Genomic DNA, 21486 nt, shown 5'->3' on the forward strand with positions numbered 1-21486 from the left:
CAGTCCAAAATAAACACCTGAAAAACATTTTGATCATAATGAAGTGTAGGAAAGGCCACAGCACAATTAATTCCACAATTAATATCTGCATCAATATCAGAAATTGAAATTAGATTTCAAGAAACAATATCAGTCCCAATTTATCCTCCAGGTTCCGCTGAATCCACAGTTCCCACTTCAATAAGTGCTGATGTTATAAGGACACTTTTCCTAGCTACTGTTGCCTTATCTTTGTGCAGACTTTCCACAAGAGATGATACTTTCTGTGATTGCCTCTGGGTGCATCCTATCTCGACTTCAGCGCAGAAATGTTTAACTTGGATTGTGCTGCCACCCGAGGCAGATCCCTTCAGATTTGAAGCATATGGCACATCATTATTTGTTTGGATTTGTTCACTTTGGTGGAATGAATGTGAGGTCTCACACTAACTTTAGAATGATCTATTTTTTAAAATACTCTGGTACATATTGTATGTCCGCATTCTGTATGTGCACTGCTATTTTGGTGAAGTTGTAGCGTGTAACTTGGTAGCGCCGATATAAGAAACCCACGTAACTGTGGTAAGCAATTCTTTATTTATGGCATGCTTTGCATTTTTGCTAAATAAATTATCAAAATAAAGTCATTAATTGTTAGCCAAGAGTTAAAGACATATTATTGTGGCCAGTCAGTTTAGCTGTGCGATGTGTGAATTGACTGATCTATTTATTTTGCTACAGCTCAACGCGATGGCAAACCGAGCTGCAGGAAAGGGCTATGAAAATGAGGACAATTACTCCAACATCAAGTTTCAGTTCATTGGCATAGAAAACATCCACGTCATGAGAAGCAGCCTGCAAAAGATGTTAGAAGGTAAAAGTTTACGGCTCAAAATCCACATAAGGTTGTGCTGCATGGTCCGTCGAGTAGCATGGGCTGTGCTGTTGCGTAACAGAATATATATAGCATATACATGCCTTGGTATGTATCGTCAAATAATAATTCTAGTTTCACGATTAAGTTATATACTTAAATTCTAGTGGCGGCTTTACAAAACAATAGTACTACTTTTAACAGAGGCGAGCATTCAGTTTCTGTTTCATTCTGTTTTTTCTTCTCCTAGGTCTCTAAGTATTTGATAACGGCACTTGTTTCATTCATCCTAGCAAGTTGTGTTCCGCTGTCATATAACAGGGATGTCTTTGTTTTGCAGTGTGTGAGCTGAGATCGCCATCTATGGGTGACTTTCTGTGGGGACTGGACAATTCAGGGTGGCTGAAGCACATCAAAGCCATTATGGATGCAGGCATCTTTATTGCAAAGGTATTTATCTCTAGGGGTTTCTAATCAATAGTGGGATTAAAACAGAATGGTGATCGTCAAATCAGGGAGTGCTAAGGGTGTATACCTCGTGCAGCTCGAGATTCTAGCCCCCCCCCGCTCCCTTGTATCCCCCACCACTCAGATTTATTTCGTTCTAAGATGGATTCAAGTTTTGTTAATCAATTTTCACTATAAGTAACGTAGTTTGGGTGCATTACCTCTACTGATTCACTGATGCTGGATGAATTTTAGCAATATTCACTTCCTGGGTCCTGGTGATTGTACAGGTGGTTTCTGTTTCTAGGTTGTCTGTAACCTTCCCCGACAGGAGAATGGTACCCGAATACAAAAGAGATTATAAATTATGATATTTATTTAATAGTTCACCAACAAATTGTGTAGTTTACTAGCTACATTGCTTATTGTGTATCATGGGGGTGCTGCTACTGCTCGAATAGCCAGATCCTGAGGAGTCTTCTGAAGGTTAGCAGGTCCTAAGTCTGCCGGAGGAGGATGTGGAGGGTGTTCCAGGTCTTGGCGTCGAGGTGGGAGAATAATCTACCGCCAGAGGTCGCTCTTCGGATGCGGAGGGACTGTGGCCAGGGCGAGGTCGGCGGAGCTGGCGATTGGGTGTGTAGAAGCTGGGTCGTCTGTTGAGGTAGGCTGGTCCGGTGTCGTGGAGTGCCTTGTGTGCGTGGGAGAGGAGTTTGAAGGTGATCCTCTTATTGGCGGGGAGCCAGTGCAGGTCTCTCTGGTGGGGTGTGATGTGGCTGTGGCGAGGGATGTCGAGTATTGGGTGTGCAGAGGCGTTTTGAATGCGTTGTAGTCGTTTCAGGAGTTTGGCGATGCTCTTCGTAGAGGGCGTTTCCGTAGTCCAGCCTGCTGCTGACGAGGGCCTGGGTGACCATTCTTCTTGTTTCGGTGGTGATCCACCTGTAGATCTTGCAGAGCATGCAGAGGGTGTTGAAGCAGGAGGACGAGACAGCATTGACCTGCTTTGTCATGGAGAGAGTAGAGTTGAGGATGAACCCTAGGTTGCGTGTGTGGTCGGTGGGTGTTGGAGCTGCTCCCAGTGCGGTCGGCCACCAGGAGTTGTCCCTGGCTGAGGGGGTGGAGCCGAGGATGAGGATTCAGTCTTGTCTGAGTTTAGCTTCAGTCTGCTGTTCTTCGTCCACTCTGCGACAGCTTTCATTCCTTCGTGGAGGTTGGTATTAGCTATGAGGGGGTCCTTGGATCAGCTGGGTGTCGTCCGCGTAGGAGATGATGTTGAGGTCGTGCATTTGGGCGACGTGGGCGAGAGATGGTGTGTTTAACATATGCCAAATGTCACTCTGAAGCTCTGCGTCGGTAATTGGACTCGCATATGTACTCTTTTTAGTGCTGTTTGAGTTCCCAGGTAGGCTCAAAAAAGTCATTCGAGGTGGAACAGTTGAAGTCATGAATGTGAGCAGAGACTGGGCTTCAGGCTGCTAGTCTGTTTGGTTGGGCGACCGCTCACTCAGCCTTTGCTTGCTTGAAGTGCGCTTCACGTTTCCGGGCGGTCCTTGTCCTTTTGTAGTTGTTAACATTTTCAGTCTTTATTCTTTGCACTGGCACACAATGTTTTTAGGGGCGGGGATTGCAGCTAATGACCTGCACCTGAGTTCGTGCAGTGACTCTTGTCTGCAGTCTGCTGGCACTCCAGAAGAAGCTGCATGAAGGGGCCCGCAGCACTGTGCTGTTCCACCGCCTCCTCGTGCATATGCTTATGGTGGAACTCTCACTAATGTCACTGTAATGAGGGGTTGCAGGCTCGTGGGTCTCTAAAGTGGCCGACAGTGACAGTGTTATTGGAATTGGCGGCTGTGCGAATTACAACAAATGGAAGCTATGGGAAACCACAACCTACGAGGAGCACAGATGCGGACGAAATTGTCTCAAAGAAATTACACAAACACTTATCTGCTCAAATACACCCTACTATTGGAACTAAATCAGTGATGCGTTTCATCAATGAAAATAATGGGTTTATACAATTGATTTTAACAGACACAAAATAAATCTTCTTAAATGGTGAGAGTGTCATCTCTTAAACACAAGAACGCAAGTGTAGATTTCAATTTCATACATAAACAAGGGGGGAGGAGTTGGCCTAACGGCTAGGGCGCTCGACCTCGGACCTGGGAATCTGGGTTCGAGTCTCGGTAACGACGCCAAAACCTCCTGTGATTCTGGGCAAATCACTAACAGCCTGATTCATCATCGGCGTGTTTTGCGAGTCTTTAATAGCGATTCATAAGGAATCGCTATTACAGACTCGCAAAACGGTATTCATGTAGGAATCGCTAAATAAATTGCGATTCCTACACATTCCTTATTTGCGATTAGCAAATTGCTAATCGCAAATAAGGAATAACTCCCCATTCATGCTCATGAATAACTCCCCAATTTGCTAATCGCAATTAAGATAGCGATTTCAAGGGTGCTAGGGGTGTCCAAAGGACACCCTGTAGCACCCCTGAAATGTAATTTACAGTGGTGTTGCGCACACACATGTCCGAAGGACATGTGTGTGTGCAACATGCAACTTAGAAAAATGCTTTTAAAAGCATTTTTCTAAGTTTTCGCTATTTACCACGAGGTTTGACCTCGCGGTAAATAGCGGCCCGAAATTGCAAATTAGCAATTTAAAAATGGTTGATGAATTGCATTTAAGGAATCTCAAATAGAGATTCCTTAAATGTAATTCCTCGCAATTTAGCGAATTAGCAATTACCGATTTTTGCATTTGGGATGATGAATCCCAAATGCAAAAATTGCGCTCGCAAAGGGCCAGATTCTCAGAATCTGGCCCTTTGGGAGCGCAATTCGGCTTGATGAATCAGGCTGTTAATCTCCCCGTGCCTAAAAAAAAATGAAAGTGTGTCCTCATGTAACGTAACTGGTGCTATGTAAGGCGCTCTGATACCTGATTGGGTTCGGGTCTAGTTCGCGCTATATAAAACTCTGCAAAAAAAATAAAAAATCCCAATGCATTTCGGGTTTAGTCTGAACCCTTCTGCAGGGGATAGATTTCATCAAAAATAACTTTGTGGAATATGGTATATCCTCCTCAGGAATCTACAACACAATGATAATAAGCGTGTCACACATATTGTCTTATCCATTCAAATGTGTACAGCAAAACAGTACATGTTGATTAGTAGGATTTGCACTCAAAAGAAAAAGAAAGTGAATAGACGGTTGAGTATGTAAACATGCTAACCTGCGTACTACGTGAGAATGCACGTTAAAGTAAATCACATGCGTTTCACTAAAAACCTAATAACAGAGAAAGCACGATGCACCCCTTTCCAAATGCTCTCGGGTGCTGAAAGGCCTCAGTGCTATCTCTAAATAAACTAAGTGACTAACCAGTGTTCAGTGACACATCGACCCTAAACTCTTACAATCCGCGATAAACGTGCTCGGCGTATCACTAGAAGGCAAATGCCTAAAATCATTGAAAATAACTCCGGTAAATTCTGAAACAATAAGTTACAGAGTGAAAGACAGCTGTATCTGATCTTACCCGACACTGCAGACAAATGGTCATAAATCTAGTGCTCCCGTCTCGCTGTTATGCCCCGTCTGCTAAAAAAACGTGCAGAGAATAAATATGAAATCTTATTGCACAGACCGTTATTAAACTGTTTATGTGGGCGGGCAACGCCGTAGTTCTCACCATAGATTCGGTAGAGAACAGCCTTTCACTCCTAGTCATTAGAGTTGAGGACTCGAAACCCAACACACTAAAGTAGGAATTACATATTTTGAAATAATAAAGAAACGTCAGGGAAAAGAAAGGAGGACATTAGTTGGGGTAAAAGGATGTGGAATTTATCGATTCGATACATTGTAATATGTCCTAAATACTAAAATAATCCGAGTGAATAAAAGAAAAAGTGATGGGTGCAAATCCTTTACAAGGTCTATAAGTAGAGATAAGACAAATATATGATTATAAAAAGCACAGTAGTACATAATGATCATAGAGCCCCCTAGGGATTACTGTGCCTACAACTTTTATCCAGTGTGTCTCCCTACATGCTAGAACAGTGTTAACATATGTTCCTAAACTCAATGTCACTTGTTCAAGGATGGTAAACCTCAATTGTGGAATAGTGTGTGAAGCCTGTAACCAATGGGCAACCAGTGAAGAGCTAATATTTTTATTACGGATTCTACTCTTATGTTCTATTGTGCGCGTTTTAACTTTGCAACTCGTCCTACCCACATAGACTAGTCCGCATGGGCACTTGATGGCATATATTACCCTCCCTGTGCTACAGTCCGATGTGTGATGCAATTTCCTCTTAATACCTGTGTGTGGATGCATAAATACATCTCCTAAAATTACATTACCACACTGTCCACAGTTGTGGCATTTTCTCATTCCCTTGTAGCCTGTTTCTCAACATTGGCAGTAGGTTTTAACAGTTCTCGTAAATTTTTGGGTCTATTGTGCGCAAATACCGGAGGGCCTCGGAAAAGGTTGACAAAGTCCGGTTCTTGCTCTGATTTCCCAGCTTTTTCTTATGATAGCTTTGATCTGAGATGCCTGTGTTGAATATTTTAAAACGAAGACTTCACGATTCTTTTGTTGTTTCTCAGCTGGCTTTAACAGATCTTCTCTTGTTCTTAAGGCAACTTTTTGTTCAGCCTTTATCAATGTCTGATCCAGATAACCTCTTGCTTTTAATTTAGACAATTGATCATGCATCAGGTTAGTGCAAACTGCCGCATCTGATGTGATTCTCTTAATCCTTGTTAGTTGGGAAACCGGTAGATGTTGCTTGAGAGAGTAAGGATGTGCGCTTGAAAAGTGAAGCGCATTGTTGACATCCGTAGGTTTCCTATACACTGACGTCACAAGACCTGAATCTGTTTTACAGATTTCTATATCCAAAAAATGAATTCTCTCTTGTTGGATGTCATATGTAAATTGAATTCTAGGATTGTGACCATTTCATTTTGCAAATCATTCCTCAAGTAGTGTGCTGGATCTTTTCCAGATGACAAGTATGTCATCAATATAACGCAAGAAAACTGCTGCATTATCAATCCATTTCGAATTTGTCAGAATATGATTGTATTCAAAGTAGACCATGAATGTTTTGGCATATGATGGGGCCCCGGGAAAGCCCTTTGATGTACCAGTCTTCTGTAAATAAAATTCCTTCTGCCAAATAAAATAACTATGGTATAGTGCAACAATTCCAGTAGAAAAATATTCTTGTCAGTTGTTAAGGAGGAGGCCAGCAGTCTCCATTCAACTGCCTCCAGACCTTCATTGTGGGATATCGATGTATACAAGGCAACCACGTCAATGGTGCACAGAAGCACCTCCTTATCAAATACATGACGGACTTTTTCCTAACTGTGCAGATACGAGGGACTCCAAATCTGCCAACACATTCAATCGATCATCACACGTCTCCCCATATTAGGCAAATCCAAATTCAGCTGTCCCCAGGGAGTAACTCCAGGCTGAGTCTATGCGAGTCACTATTGTATTGTATTGTGCTCTTTGTGTTTTGTATGATTGGTGCTGTAACAGAATCACCTTATGGTCTTGGGGTCGGCCTATCCATCCACAAAGCATTCCCATCTGCTGAATTCTGCAGACCACTGCTAGCTTTTTGTGACATGGAACATCATTGCAGTCCATGATGCATGGAAGGATGAGAAATAATAGTTTGTGTGCTTACAGTCCGTTTGTTTGTTTCATTCAGCCTGTGTCTGTACGTTTTTTGTCTCTGAACATATGCCTGTGAGAGTACACCTCTGTGCATGTGTATACATATTTGTGATTTCCTTTGTACTCTTCTATGTGCTTGTTTTTCTTCCTTTGTGGTCATGTAGCTGTATTATTTCCAGTGGATATGGGCGTCCTTCACTTAAGTTACTTTGCAGTCTGGCCAGTATGTACCTGGGTATTTTTGCAAATGCAACTTACATAATACGTAGAAATTGGGTAATTGGTTGAGAGGTATGGAAGCCCAGCTCAGGCAATAACTACAATCATTGTCCAGGTGATCCACAAAAGTCACTAAATTAACTTGTGCTTAGCCCTCCGGTAGCTTGGCACAAAAGCAGTCAAGCTTAACTTGGAGGCAAATTGTAAAGTATTTATGCAACACAAAAACAGTAATAAAGTAAAAAACATAACACAAGTAACACCCCAAACCATTTTAGAAAAATAGAGAAAAGTTAAATAAATAAAATAAGACCAAAATGACAAAAATCCAATCAGTAGAACCAGAGATATGTAGTTGTTAGGATGTATGTAGCCACAGTGCCTAGAAGCACAAAGCGTAACTCGTAGTCATCTGGTTGTGCTAGACCGGAGGAAAGTCACAAGTTCAGGCCGACCATGATGGAGCATGGGTCTGATACAGGACCTGATGAGTCAAGCTGAAAAGTTACCTTGTCAAAGTCTGACAAGAAGAGTTCCATTTGCAGTGGAGGAGGCCATGAGGCGCCGGCAGAGCATTGTGGATGGTTGTTGCTCAATCGCGAAGAGCAGGGCTGGCATCTCGGACAGTTGTCACTGTAGCACAAAGATCCATTCGGGCTTCGCGGATGGTCATTGCTAGAGCATCACATTGGTGGTCATCACGGGCTGTCATTGCTGTAACGCGCAGTGCAGATCTTGTGTCCCCCGTCATCTCTGGCAGTAGCTGGTTTGCCAGAGCTTTACATTGGCACTTGTTATGGTACTAAGAATGCAGTCAGGTCTTGTCATCACAGATTCATGTGGAGATGGTAAAAATGTTTACATGCTGTTGTAATATAGAAACTGTCCTGGCAATTATGAAGTTATGCACTGTGACAATGGGAATCCTAGCATGATGATGTATGCTGTTCATATTAGATACATAGTTGGTAGTGTGTGCTTACCACTTTGGAGCAAAAGGAATATTGGTGTGGCAAAGTGAACATTATTTTCTGGCAGTGTCCCTTTAATAAACTGACAAAACATATCCCAAAGCACTCGCGTGGATCAGTTCACCACCTCATCCCTATAAAAGCCACAGGTGCTAGAACATGCATCTGTTCCATGGTTCAGTGGCATCTAGGGTTGCTGCCACAAACCTCCCACCTATCTGATGATGGAGGCACTAAGTTATGTTTATATGAGATTCCCAGTACCTCTAAGAACTTTCACTGCTACATGGTCATGTGATTCTCCTTGTGCCATTAGGCTGTGAAAGCAGCGGACGTGCTTGTGGCCCTGACACCATAATTCCAACCCCAGGACCCAAAACCCATAAGGCTCACTGTACCACCCTGAACCGTGTCCTTCTGGCTCCCTCCCCAAAGTTCCTTGCCTTTGAGCATGACCATGACAGTATGTTACCGCTGTGCAAAAGGGGAAAAGGGGGCCAGTGAAAAAGTGGTCAATGTGTCTGAGTGTCTCTGGGAAAGGCCACCGGTGAAGGCTGCTCCAGAGCAGGATGAAGCCCCCTGAGTGCCTGCTGCGGACCTGGAAACCGGCCTAAATTTCTACTGTGGGTGACGTTGAGACAGTGCTATTGTTTGAGGATTTTGTGCATTTATATTTTTGTACATCAGTAACAAAGTGCAGAAAGTAGTTTTACACTCGGTGACACATGCACACTAATATAGATTTGCGATGTTATGTAGAAATATATTTTCCTAACCCTTGTTAACTAGGACTCAATTTGGGCCCAGCAGCATCGTGTTCGAAATAGATGTCACCCATGTCTTCCCCTGCACATTTCACTGTTTGTCATGCCCCCCGTGTGCAGTCAAGCAGAATCCCATTTTTTTTATTCCCATTGTCCTGTTCATGCTGTACTCAATGAATCTTCTCTGGCTCAGTCACAAAACTGCAATTATTACTTCAAGGTCTTTCCATTAGCTCACTGCACCCTATTCATTCATAACACCTTGCTGTTGTTAAAGTATCTAGTTTGTTCCACCGTATCTGGATGGCACTGGCATAGAGTGGGAATAATAATTATATAGTGAGATAGTGGTTTGGAGTTAAGACAATGACATTTAATAAAACCGTGTGTTTTGCTAATGAAAAGACACATTGGATCCCCCACAGGGATTTTGTAGTTTTACAAATTTCATATGCAAAAATAATGTATAAAACCTCTTGATTTTGAGATTGTGGCAGAGGCCTTTCCTATGCTACTAGGATGCAGTCCTTTCCACTCTTGATTTTGCTTCCCGCTGACAGTTTCTCTGTAATGCCCTATTTGCTGGAGATACTTCACAGCTTTGACTCTGTACTGCATTTTCAAATCATTTTTGTAATAAATCCGTAAAGCTGTTTTGCTGATTTAGGGCTCAGTTTATTGCGTGAGCCCTTTTATTTAATTGATTGTATTTCTGAAATATTTGATGTGGTGGAGGTGCGTTACCACATGGACACATTGCCTCCTGAAATTGTGGTTTCACACAGTCTCTGATTCATCAAATTGTGGGTATTCTATTGAGATGAAGTTCCTCATGTCAAAGGTGCAGGATTCCTCGCGCCCACACTGGCTGAGAAGTTGACGTCCCTGCAAGGCCCATTGTATGGAGGCTGCTGCACACTACTGGCCTATTGTGTGGAGGACTGTAAGGACAGGTGGCAAGCTAACATGCAGAGTGTTATCGAGGAGGGTTAGAGTACATTGCAATCAGCACCTTACCTAACACAAGCATTGTCAGGAAGAGGTAAAGGGGCAGCAAAGAGAGGGGGGGAGTAAATGAGCATATACAATCATACAACCATTACCTGGCTGACCTTGCCCAGACCTCCCGCTAATCATCTGGCCCCGGTAACAAATGAATTCATGCAGTATACAAAAACGTCAGTCAACATTCCTGACTGAGCTATTCATACCAGCCAACAGGTTAAGCAAGCATTGGCATATACAATAGGTCTTATATGTGTTTACCCATGCAACACATTATTCTTTGTGCTGTGATACCAGGGATTGAAGAGCTATGCAATTACTACACACTGGGTCATTCGGCATCATTCAGGAATACATGCTTGTCCCCGGAAACAATCGTGAATACATTCCAAAGCTTTTTAATGCACAGACAAAAAGATAAGTTTAGGGAGAGGATGTAGCCTTACAGCTAAATCAGTCGACCTCGAAGCTGGGCAACTGGGTTCGAGTCTCAGCAACGACGCTCAACATTCTGGGAAAATCACTTAATCTCCCCGTGCCTAACAAAAATGAATGTGTCCATCTGTAACGAAACTGGTGCTCATGTAAAGTTCTCCGATACCTGATATCTTCAGGTCTAGTGCACGCTGTATAAAACTCAACAAAATAAAAAAGTTCCTTGATGCAAGTCAACAGCACTATAACATTCTGTGTGCAACTACAAATCTAGAGTATTTATCAGCCGATTGAAAAAAGCAGATGAAAAAAGCACTGAAGCACTTTCCAATAGCGGCAACATCACATCCCTCCTCCCCCTGGCCTCTATTCACCAGACACCCTTCTCCAGGGTTTTCCATTAAAAACACTGCTCACACCATCAATTTACCAGCAAGCCCCCAGCCCCGCCCTCTGTCTAAGCCGCCTGGGTATAGGCACACTGGGCATTACAACAACAAAATGCTCCCATTTGTCAGGTATAGTGGGAATAATGAATTAACAGGGACGGCTTTGACATCACTTAATCTCAGCACACGTAAAAATAAAAAAAATTAACCTGACCTTGTGTAATGTAACCGGCGCTTTTGTAAAGCAGTTTGTTTCCTTTGGGCAGATGAGTTCAGGCTCTCTAAAAATGCCCTAAAAAATTAATCTGACATTGTGTAATGCAACTAGCGTTTATTTAAAGCACTCCAATACTTTCGGGTCTCTTGAGTTCACAGTATATAAACAAGCGTCCGAGAAAATGCAAAGGGAGTTGTCCAAGCCTTGCTCTTAACTGTGATGCAAGGTTGGGCTGCTGAAGGTCTGGTGACCAAGGGCTGCTGAAGGTCCGGTGACCGAGGCTTGCTAAAGCAACAAGCTGGAGGGGCTTGGGGGAAATCTTTGCACTTTGAAGTCAGAGAAAATGAAAGAGTGTCTGAAGTGTCTGACATTTCATTTCTGTATTTGAACTGGACGGAGAGATTAAGTGACAGACGCTGAAGCTGAACCACTTAAGATGGGCAGACAGTGACATGAGCAGGAATCAAAGAAAAAATAGTCCCCCCAAATCAACAGATAAACGCCGGAGCGTAATTTTAACAGTAATTGGGCTGTGCTCTGTGGGAGGAAACTGAACACAAAAACGAGTGGCAAAGAGGAAGGATTAACTACTAGAAACAAGCATTTTTGAACAACAATCTAAGGGAAGAATAAAAAGGCCATGGGCAGGCTGTAAGCCCACAGAGTGAATATAGCATGTCTTTAAGGGACTGCGCATGCGCTGCTTAAGCTCGACCTAAAAATAACACTAATGCAGTGACAATATAGCACTAACAACAGAGTAAATGTGAACCAGTGTACCTAAATTTGCAATCATAACTATAATCTTAGCTGCACATTATTGTAATCATTTCTGTTCAGAATCTGTGAGTCCACTATATTTCAAATTCCTATAAGATTAGAGATCAACACCTCAACAAAGTTACATCCATCCAACTTATGATGAGCCTCACCAGCATGATAAAATCAACAAATCTAAGGAACAATTGCCAAAAGCAAATAAAAATGAAAAACCGTGGTTGTGGCAAACCCAAAGGAATAGTCTGCAAACTAGTGAGTCGAATCTACAGAAAGTTGCAATTGGTGCTTTTTCAATAGATATAGGCACACGCGATCTTGTTGGACAATAAGAAGTTGCCAGTATGGGTTTTGAAAGAAGGATTTAACTCGAAAATATTCTGAATGCAATCCAGTAGAAACATAATACGACCAAGTGAACAGAAGAGAGAAAGAATGTAAACTTTTTTCACAAACCATAAACTCTAATAAGTATAGGACAGTAAACGCACATTAGCTACTGAAGTGATAAGAAGGCAAAAGGTATACATACCAAACAACTAAAACAAGCAATTTCACTTTAGACTAGACCAAATAATCCTTTGAAGTATTTTAAACGAACAATGAAGCTACCTTCTACTTCTTCTTCACCATTGATTGAAGTCAAGAAGGAACATTTCAAGATGAGCCTTATATTGAAGAATAGCGCAAAATAACCAGATCCCAATAATAAAGTTAATTTAATTTCCCAGATGACACTCTACGGACAACTATGTTAGATAATCAATCATCAGAATACTGAAGGAAAAATGAATCATACATTTCTATGAAGCACAATAAATGCTGCAACTCAATAAATGTGATGAAATAACCAATTGGTATAACATATCAGAGTCATTATTTGACATAGGAGCAATGTCCCAGAAGACTCTCATTTAGGAAAGACCTGTTAATATAATGGACAAAATCTAGGATTCTTTACTACCTATTGACTGAAAATGAGCAAATGGAACATGCTGGTAAACTGGGCCCAGGAAGAGGTAAGACCTACCAAAACATCACGCTCCTGTGTGCCATTATTAGGTAGGCTATCAAATGTGCCAATCATTCTACAATCGGTAGTGGAAGAATTGAAAAAAAAGAAAACCATTGATAACAGAACATTTAAAAAAAATAGAATTTAAGATTCCCAGTCCCAAATAGTGCAATCCATTGAAATTACTATAACTTCCGTCATTCATAAAGAGGGTAGTGAGTGTTCAATAGACCCTTCAATATCATCCCTAAAGGCTGCCAACATATTTGAAAAATCATAAGAAACTGAAACAACTATGTCAAAAAGATATATTGACCTGGGAGGGTGTGCAGATTTTGGGATACAACGTCATTCTTGTTCCTTCTACTTCTAAGACAAATGAAATAAAACAATAATAACTGGTGTGCAAAAGAAACACGCATTTGCAATACACAGGTCTCGCATTTGTGAGATTTTGAACTATTGGCATTGCACCTGACAATGTCTTTTACTCATAGTTTATTTGAGAACTGTTTGGAAAAATAGCCAATATTTGCTTGTGCAGTGTACTTGTTCTTACCGCAAGTTTGCGGTATATAAATTATTATTGCAAAGGCATCCATGCAAACATACACATATACATAGACACATAAGTAGATATAGAGGCATACATGAGTACATAGATGTCAATTTACATATTTACAGTTGTGCATACATATATTGGCATATACTAATAAACATGCATACATGCATGAATACATACATTTATACATGCATGAATACATATACATGTGTATATGGATACAAAAGGAGCATCATGACCAGTTAGTGAAGCTATCAGACTGGAAAAACTTCTAAAAACAAGATTGCGTGCAAAGTCAAACACTTTGTTTGGGAAAGAGACTCCCTCGGGAGCTGGGAGAAAACAAAGCCATCCTTTGAAGAAGAAACCAGCATTAAAGCAGCAGGACCGGGCAGAAGAAATGTGACTATCTGCAAAGAGAGTTTTGAAGCCACACCAAAGTGAAAATGGCTCTCTCAGGTTTTTATGAGACAGCTGCACAAGAAACAAGTGGTTTTGTGTATTTTATATCTTGGAATGATGAAACGCTTAGAGGAAATTCTATCACAGTGACAACAATTACTCCTTACATTGTACAAAATGCAAAGTCACCCCTCTTCGTAATGCAAAACTTCACTTACTCCCTAATAGCAACGTCCTTGGATAAACCCCGTACTTCCCAAAACGTTGGTCGTGTATACAATGCACAGAAGCAGTTTAATCCTATCAGTCGAGCCTACAGTTCATGCCACTGCATTTTGAATAATAAACTTGGGAAGCCAGAGAGGAGACAAACAGGACAACAGAAAGAAGTTTTAAAAAAGCAAGAGTCCCTCTTTCTCCTGCCGACACGGTCTTAATCCCTCGCTTCCTGACCCAAACCCAACTTGACTTAAGATGCACTGCCACCAACAAACACAAATGAGCTTGTATGAATGCAGCTCTTTCCACCATGTCTTGTGCTGTTTTAACATTAGGGTTGTTTGTGCCCCCAGCTGACAAAGCCTCCTTGTTCCTCCATTTATTCTTCAAGTCCTGTCATAAATCGGAGGGTGCTAAATGAGGACTTCACCTGAGTAGACTGTCCTCGAGGCCTGTGGAAGAAGACATACATTGACACATAGGTGTGAAACAGGCAAGCTGATCAAAGGCAGCTCGCACACTACGAACTCAGTCACGTACAGTGACGTGCACATGTGACTCCCAAGGTGAGTGTAAGCGCCCTGGACGTGTGTCCTATACTTTTGTATCACTGAAATACAAATGTGATGCAAAAAATATAGAGGCTGTTACCATCCCCTGCTTGGCATCCCTTTAGACCCCGCCCACTGCGAATGTTAATAATTTGGCAATGTTAATAAAATTAAGTTTAGTACTTACTTATGAACTGCAATCACCAGCACATTAAAATCCGCCACCAGTCACGAAGCAGAAAATAACACCGAACAGCAAGGGAGGGGCACAGCCGCTTGTCTTTCATCGCAGACCGATGAAAAATAGTACACGGAACCACAAGACTTCTGCAGAGTTTACAGAAATGAAAGCAATTTGCATCTCATTGCGAAGCCAGCCAGGTTGGATCCCGTGCATGCAAAAGATGCCCTTTAAACACTAGGTGCTCTACATGAAACATGGCTACTGATGCGATAAAGCGCGAAAAAAGCAACATCCAATGTTGCCTTGTCCTGTGTTGTAATAAGCCCTAAATATTAACCAAAACTAATTTGTGAGCCACTTCGGGCGAATAAGGAGGGGACTGTAACTCTTCGTTAAATACAGTGAAAGTACAAAAAGTAACCGCTAATGTTCCCTTGCCCTGTGGGCTTTTTACTTTTAAGAAAACAATGAACAGAGTGTGCAAACCACAAAGTGAAAGGGGAGAGAAAGTGAATAAAGGGGAGAGAAAGACAGAGAGTGAAAGGGTGATAGAGAGAATAAAGGGGAGCGAGAGAGAGAGAGGAGACAGAATTAAGGAGAGTGACAATTAGAGAGGGTGGACAAAGAGAGAGATAAATTGAGTGGGGGGGGAGAGAGAGGGAAGAAGGGATGCGAGAAAAGTAACAGGCAATGTTGTCTTGTCCTGTTGACGAAAAAAAAAATATATATATATATATATATATTGACAGAATGCGCAAAACACAGAGTAAATAAACAATAAAATAAAATCAAGACATAGCCGTGCACAAGTGAATCAAAAATGTACATATTTCCAGGGACACGCCACATGCGTGCCTGTCACAGTTAAAAAAAAGCCATGTACGAGTGAATAATTAATGCTTACATTTCAAAGCACACAGCTAATGTTACCTTGGCCTGTGTGAGAATACAATCAAACAACAACAAAAAAACAGGCATTTGCAATGCAATAGGTCTCGCATTAGGAAAGCGTGAGCTATTGGTATTGTAAATGACAATTTTTTTAACACCTTCGCTGTGGCGGCTATTCCGCCGCAGCGCTAAGGGGGCGGGGGGCTGCACGGCGCTCACACGCTGGTGATGGAACCGGTCCGTCACCAGCCTCGGGTGAGCTGTGCTGATGACGGAGCGGTTCCGTCATGGCCGTGCCCGCTCAATAGAACGCGCCGCACAGGCGCGAAATCAGCACTGCGCAGGCGCGTCGGGTGGGCCATGACGGAACCGCTCCGTCATCAGCACAGCGCCACCGCGGCTGATGACTGAGCGGTTCCGTCATCAGCGTCGAAGAGGTTAATATGTGTTGGCTTTGAAAATATATAAATTAATAGCATTGTTATTCACAAAGCCAATAGCTTACTTTCCTAATGCGAGTCCTATTGGCTATGGCAATGCTTGTTGGTAGCAAGCAAGGAGCGTGCTGTAATGGTGCTGAGTGATGATGTGGTTAGGCTGAGTGATGTGGTGGTGTATTAGAGCGATGTGGTGGTGCCCCTGAGTGATGTGGTGGTGCCTCTGAGTGATGTGGTGGTGTCCCCGAGTGATGTGGTGGTGTCCCCGAGTGATGTGGTGGTGTCCCCGAGTGATGTGGTGGTGTCCCTGAGTTGTGTTGGTTTTGAAAATATATAAATTAATAGCATTGTTATTTACAAAGCCAATAGCTTACTTTCCTAATGCGAGTCCTATTGGCTATGGCAATGCTTGTTGGTAGCAAGCAAGGAGAGTGCTGTTGTGGTGCTGAGTGATGATGTGGTTAGGCTGAGTGATGTGGTGGTGTATTAGAGCGATGTGGTGGTGCTCCTGAGTGATGTGCTGGTGTCCCCGAGTGATGTGCTGGTGTCCCCGAGTGATGTGGTGGTGTCCCCGAGTGATGTGGTGGTGTCCCCGAGTGATGTGGTGGTGCCCCTGAGTGATGTGGTGGTGTCCCCGAGTGATATGGTGGTGTCCCCGAGTGATGTGGTGGTGTCCCTGAGTTGTGTTGGCTTAGAAAATATATAAATTAATAGCATTGCTATTCACAAAGCCAATAGCTTACACTTTCCTAATGCAAGTCCTATTGGCTATGGCAATGCTTGTTGGTAGCAAGCAAGGACAGTGCTATTGTGGTGCTGAGTGATGATGTGGTTGGGCTGAGTGATGTGGTGGTGTCACAGAGTGATGTGGTGGTGTCCCTGAGTGATGGCAGATATAAGCTTTCATAATTGGCTTAACAATGCCCTGGACGCGATGTTACCTCTCAAAAGAGTCACAAAGAAAAGTTGTACTTTTAAATCACCGTGGTACACTGCAGAGCTTAGAGATCTCAGAAAAATCTGCAAAAAACTGGAACGCAGATGGAGGAAAGATTGGGCGGTTAATAACAAAGCAGCCCATCAATCTGCCCTGAGACTCTATAAAACCTCCTTGAAAAAAGCTCAGGTGGCTTCTTTTGAGAAAAAAATTAATTTATCATCTAATTCCTCAAAGGAGTTAAACAACTACTCAAGGTCCCTTCTCCTATAATCACCCAGGATTGCACTGAAGTTGGATGTAATCAGCTAGCGGATTTCTTTGATTCCAAGATACAAAGAATCCTTGATAGTTTACCACTGAACGTCGCTACTCCTTGTGTTGATACTCACCTGACACCTACCTCTGGCCCCTTGTTGGACTCCTTTATCTGTATTACCAGGGAGGACTTCGGTAAAGCCCTATCTTCCTTGAAAAGTGGCTCTCCATCTGACCCTGCGCCCATGTATATCCTTAAGCGGATTGCAGACACTATTGCCCCTTTAGCAACAGAACTCCTAAACGCCTCATTTACCTGCGGGGTTGTGCCACCTAGTTGGAAACAGGCCAGAGTCAAAACGCTTTTAAAAAAACCGGGGCTTGATGCGTCGGACCTGGACAATTTCCGCCCGATCTCGTTGTTACCCGGCCTGGGCAAAATTGCTGAAAAAATGGTCAACCAGCAGCTCTCGGGGTTCCTGGAAAACAATGGGCTGCTGAGTAACTCCCAAACGGGTTTTCGCCCGGGACAGGGCACTGATACAGCCCTGTTAGTGGTGGCAGAGGAGGCAAGGTGTATCTTAGATTCAGGAGGATCCGCAGTTGTGATCCTCCTGGATTTAAGTGCAGCGTTTGATACGGTGGACCATGAAATATTAGCTCACCTTCTCGCTTGACTGGGCATAACAGGAATGGCCCTTAAATGGCTTGAATCCTTCTTGAATAATCGATCGTTTAGGATCTGGGAAAGCGGTGCACTGTCTAAATCTACCCCCCTCCAGTGTGGAGTCCCTCAGGGCTCTTCTTTGAGCCCTACTTTGTTTAACATATATATGGCCCCACTGGAGGAGGTGGTGGCTCCCTTTGGGATCAAAACAGTCACCTATGCAGACGACACCCAATTAGTCGTCTCGCTAACCCAACAAGAGGGATGTCTGGACAATCTCTCTGCCTGTCTTGCCAGAATATTCTCCTGGATGACCAGTTCGCGGCTCAAACTAAACGGAGCAAAAACGGAGATCATGCTCCTGGGCCATCATTTTACATCCCTCCCTAAAGCCTCCTGGCCTCCCTGTATGGGTGAGCTGCCTGCACCGAAAGAAAAAATCAAAAGCTTGAGGGTGTGGTTTGAGCCCGACCTAACCTTCAGGACGCAAGCACAGAAATTCGCAGGCACTTGCTTTGGCCTGCTTCGAGCAGTGCAGAAAGTTCTTCCCCTTTTGCCTCCCCAGTCCAGGAAATTACTGATCCAGGGGTTAATATTATCCAGACTGGATTATAGTAACGCCCTGTTCTTAGCGGCACCTGAAGCTACCATCAATATCCTTCAACGGGTGCAGAACGCAGCAGCCAGGATGCTCTCGGGGGCCTCAAGAAGATCTTCGGCCAGACCAATTTTGAGATCGCTTCACTGGCTGCCCATACGTGAAAGAATTATCTTCAAAGCGCTATGTATCACCCATAAGGCGCTTTTGGAAAAGGTGATGGACAGAGTTTCTGAATGATGCAGAATACTCTTACCAAGTCAATAGATCATGGTTTTAATCCATCACTGTTTTTTAGCTCACTGCACCATCCCAGCTCAGAACCTGGCTATATGCAAATTAGTCTGTTCCTGTCCCAGTGCATGATGGGAACAGGGCAAACCAAACTACCAAGCCAATTCTTATACTGGGAAGGAAACAAGCTTCCGGGGACCGGTTTCTGGCATCACAGCCTTCTTCGGCCCGGCTTGCTTGAATCCTGATGGTGCAATGAGCAAGGGACTCACGTCTGAGTATACCCTCCCACACATAGTGTGGATAAAATCGATTTTGGAAAAGGTGATGGACAGAGTTTCTGAATGATGCAGAATACTCTTACCAAGTCAATAGATCATGGTTTTAATCCATCACTGTTTTTTAGCTCACTGCACCATCCCAGCTCAGAACCTGGCTATATGCAAATTAGTCTGTTCCTGTCCCAGTGCATGATGGGAACAGGGCAAACCAAACTACCAAGCCAATTCTTATACTGGGAAGGAAACAAGCTTCCGGGGACCGGTTTCTGGCATCACAGCCTTCTTCGGCCCGGCTTGCTTGAATCCTGATGGTGCAATGAGCAAGGGACTCACGTCTGAGTATACCCTCCCACACATAGTGTGGATAAAATCGATTTTGGAAAAGGTGATGGACAGAGTTTCTGAATGATGCAGAATACTCTTACCAAGTCAATAGATCATGGTTTTAATCCATCACTGTTTTTTAGCTCACTGCACCATCCCAGCTCAGAACCTGGCTATATGCAAATTAGTCTGTTCGGTGCAGTGAGCTAAAAAACAGTGATGGATTAAAACCATGATCTCTTGACTTGGTAAGAGTATTCTGCATCATTCAGAAACTCTGTCCATCACCACCCCCCTTTTTCAAAATCACCCATAAGGCGCTTCAGGGCAAAGGACCCCCGGTTCTTAGGAGCCTGAACTGCCCCTACAAATCTCCCCGGGCTCTCCGGTCGGACCTCGGAAACCTAGCCAAGGTTCCCAGAGTGAGGAAGGCACGCACAGGGGGATGCCGTTTTAACGTAAATGCGGCAAAAAATTGGAATTCTCTTCCCAGTCGGATCCGCACCGAACCCTGCTATTTTAAGTTTTGAAAGTCCCTTAAAACATTTCTTTTTCCCAAGAATTTCTAATTAACTGTACCTTCCTCAGTTTGTTCCTGTTCTTTGTTTTGTTAGCGCTGGGACGCTCTTGGGCAGCCATGCGCTTTATAAATTAAATTTCATTTCATTTCATGTGGTAATGTTCCTGAGCAATGTGGTGGTGTCCCCGAGTGATGTGGTGGTGTCCCCGAGTGATGTGGTGTCCCTGAGTGATGTGGTGGTGTCCCCCAGTGATGTGGTGGTGTTTCTGAGCAATGTGGTGGTGTCCCCGAGTGATGTGGTGGTGTCCCCGAGTGATGTGGTGTCCCTGAGTGATGTGGTGGTGAGTGATGTGGTGGTGTCCCCGAGTGTTGTGGTGGTGTCCCCGAGTGATGTGGTGGTGTCCCCGAGTGATGTGGTGGTGTCCCCGAGTGATGTGGTGTTGTCCCCGAGTGATGTGGTGGTGTCCCCGAGTGATGTGGTGGTGTCCCTGAGTGATGTGGTGGTGTCCCCGAGTCATGTGGTGGTGTCCCCGAGTCATGTGGAGGTGTCCCCGAGTGATGTAGTGGTGTTCCCGAGTGATGTGGTGGTGTTCCCGAGTGATGTGGTGGTGTCCCTGAGTGATGTGGTGGTGCCCCTGAGTGGTGCCCCTGAGTGATGTGGTGGTTTCCCTGAGTGATGTGGTGGTGTCCCCGAGTGATGTGGTGGTGCCCCTGAGTGATGTGGTGGTGCCCCTGAGTGATGTGGTGGTGTCCCCGAGTGATGTGGTGGTGTCCCCGAGTGATGTGGTGGTGTCCCAGAGTGATGTCGTGGTGTCCCCGAGTGATGTGGTGGTGTCCCCGAGTGATGTGGAGGTGTCCCCGAGTGATGTTTTAGTGTTCCCGAGTGATGTAGTAGTGTTCCCGAGTGATGTAGTAGTGTTCCCGAGTGATGTGGTGGTGTTCCCGTGGGATGTGGTGGTGTCCCCGAGTGATGTGGAGGTGTCCCCGAGTGATGTTTTAGTGTTCCCGAGTGATGTAGTAGTGTTCCCGAGTGATGTAGTAGTGTTCCCGAGTGAAGTGGTGGTGTTCCCGTGGGATGTGGTGGTGTTCCCGAGTGATGTGGTGGTGTTCCCGAGTGATGTGGTGGTGTTCCCGAGGGATGTGGTGGTGTTCCCGTGGGATGTGGTGGTGTTCCCGAGTGATGTGGTGGTGTCCCCGAGTGATGTGGTGGTGTCCCCGAGTGATGTGGTGGTGTCCCCGAGAGATGTGGTGGTGTCCCCGAGAGATGTGGTGGTGTCCCCGAGTGATGTGGTGGTGTCCCCGAGTGATGTGGTGGTGTCCCCGAGTGATGTGGTGGTGTCCCCGAGTGATGTGGTGGTGCCCCCGAGTGATGTGGTAGTGTCCCTGAGTGATGTGGTGGTGTCCCTGAGTGATGTGGTGGTGTCCCTGAGTGATGTGGTGGTGCCCCTGAGTGCTGCCCCTGAATGATGTGGTGGTTTCCCCGAGTGATGTGGTGGTGTCCCCGAGTGATGTGGTGGTGTCCCCGAGTGATGTGGTGGTGTCCCCGATTGATGTGGTGGTGTCCCCGATTGATGTGGTGGTGTCTCCGAGTGATGTCGTGGTGACCC

At 44.2% G+C, this 21486-nt stretch overlaps 1 protein-coding gene across 2 annotated transcripts in view; it reads left to right on the forward strand.

Annotated features, from left to right (window-relative positions):
* The window catches only part of MTMR7 (myotubularin related protein 7), a 243050-nt gene that overhangs the window by 106648 nt on the left and 114916 nt on the right, over positions 1 to 21486 (forward strand). For both annotated transcript variants that reach the window (XM_078678126.1, XM_078678127.1), the window contains exons 7-8: positions 721 to 853; positions 1194 to 1303. In XM_078678126.1, coding sequence (XP_078534252.1) covers positions 721 to 853; positions 1194 to 1303 — 243 coding nt within the window. The remainder of the gene's footprint in view (positions 1 to 720; positions 854 to 1193; positions 1304 to 21486) is intronic.

Source organism: Lissotriton helveticus, chromosome 2_2 (assembly GCF_964261635.1).
Source record: "Lissotriton helveticus chromosome 2_2, aLisHel1.1, whole genome shotgun sequence".
Lineage (NCBI taxonomy): Eukaryota > Metazoa > Chordata > Amphibia > Caudata > Salamandridae > Lissotriton > Lissotriton helveticus.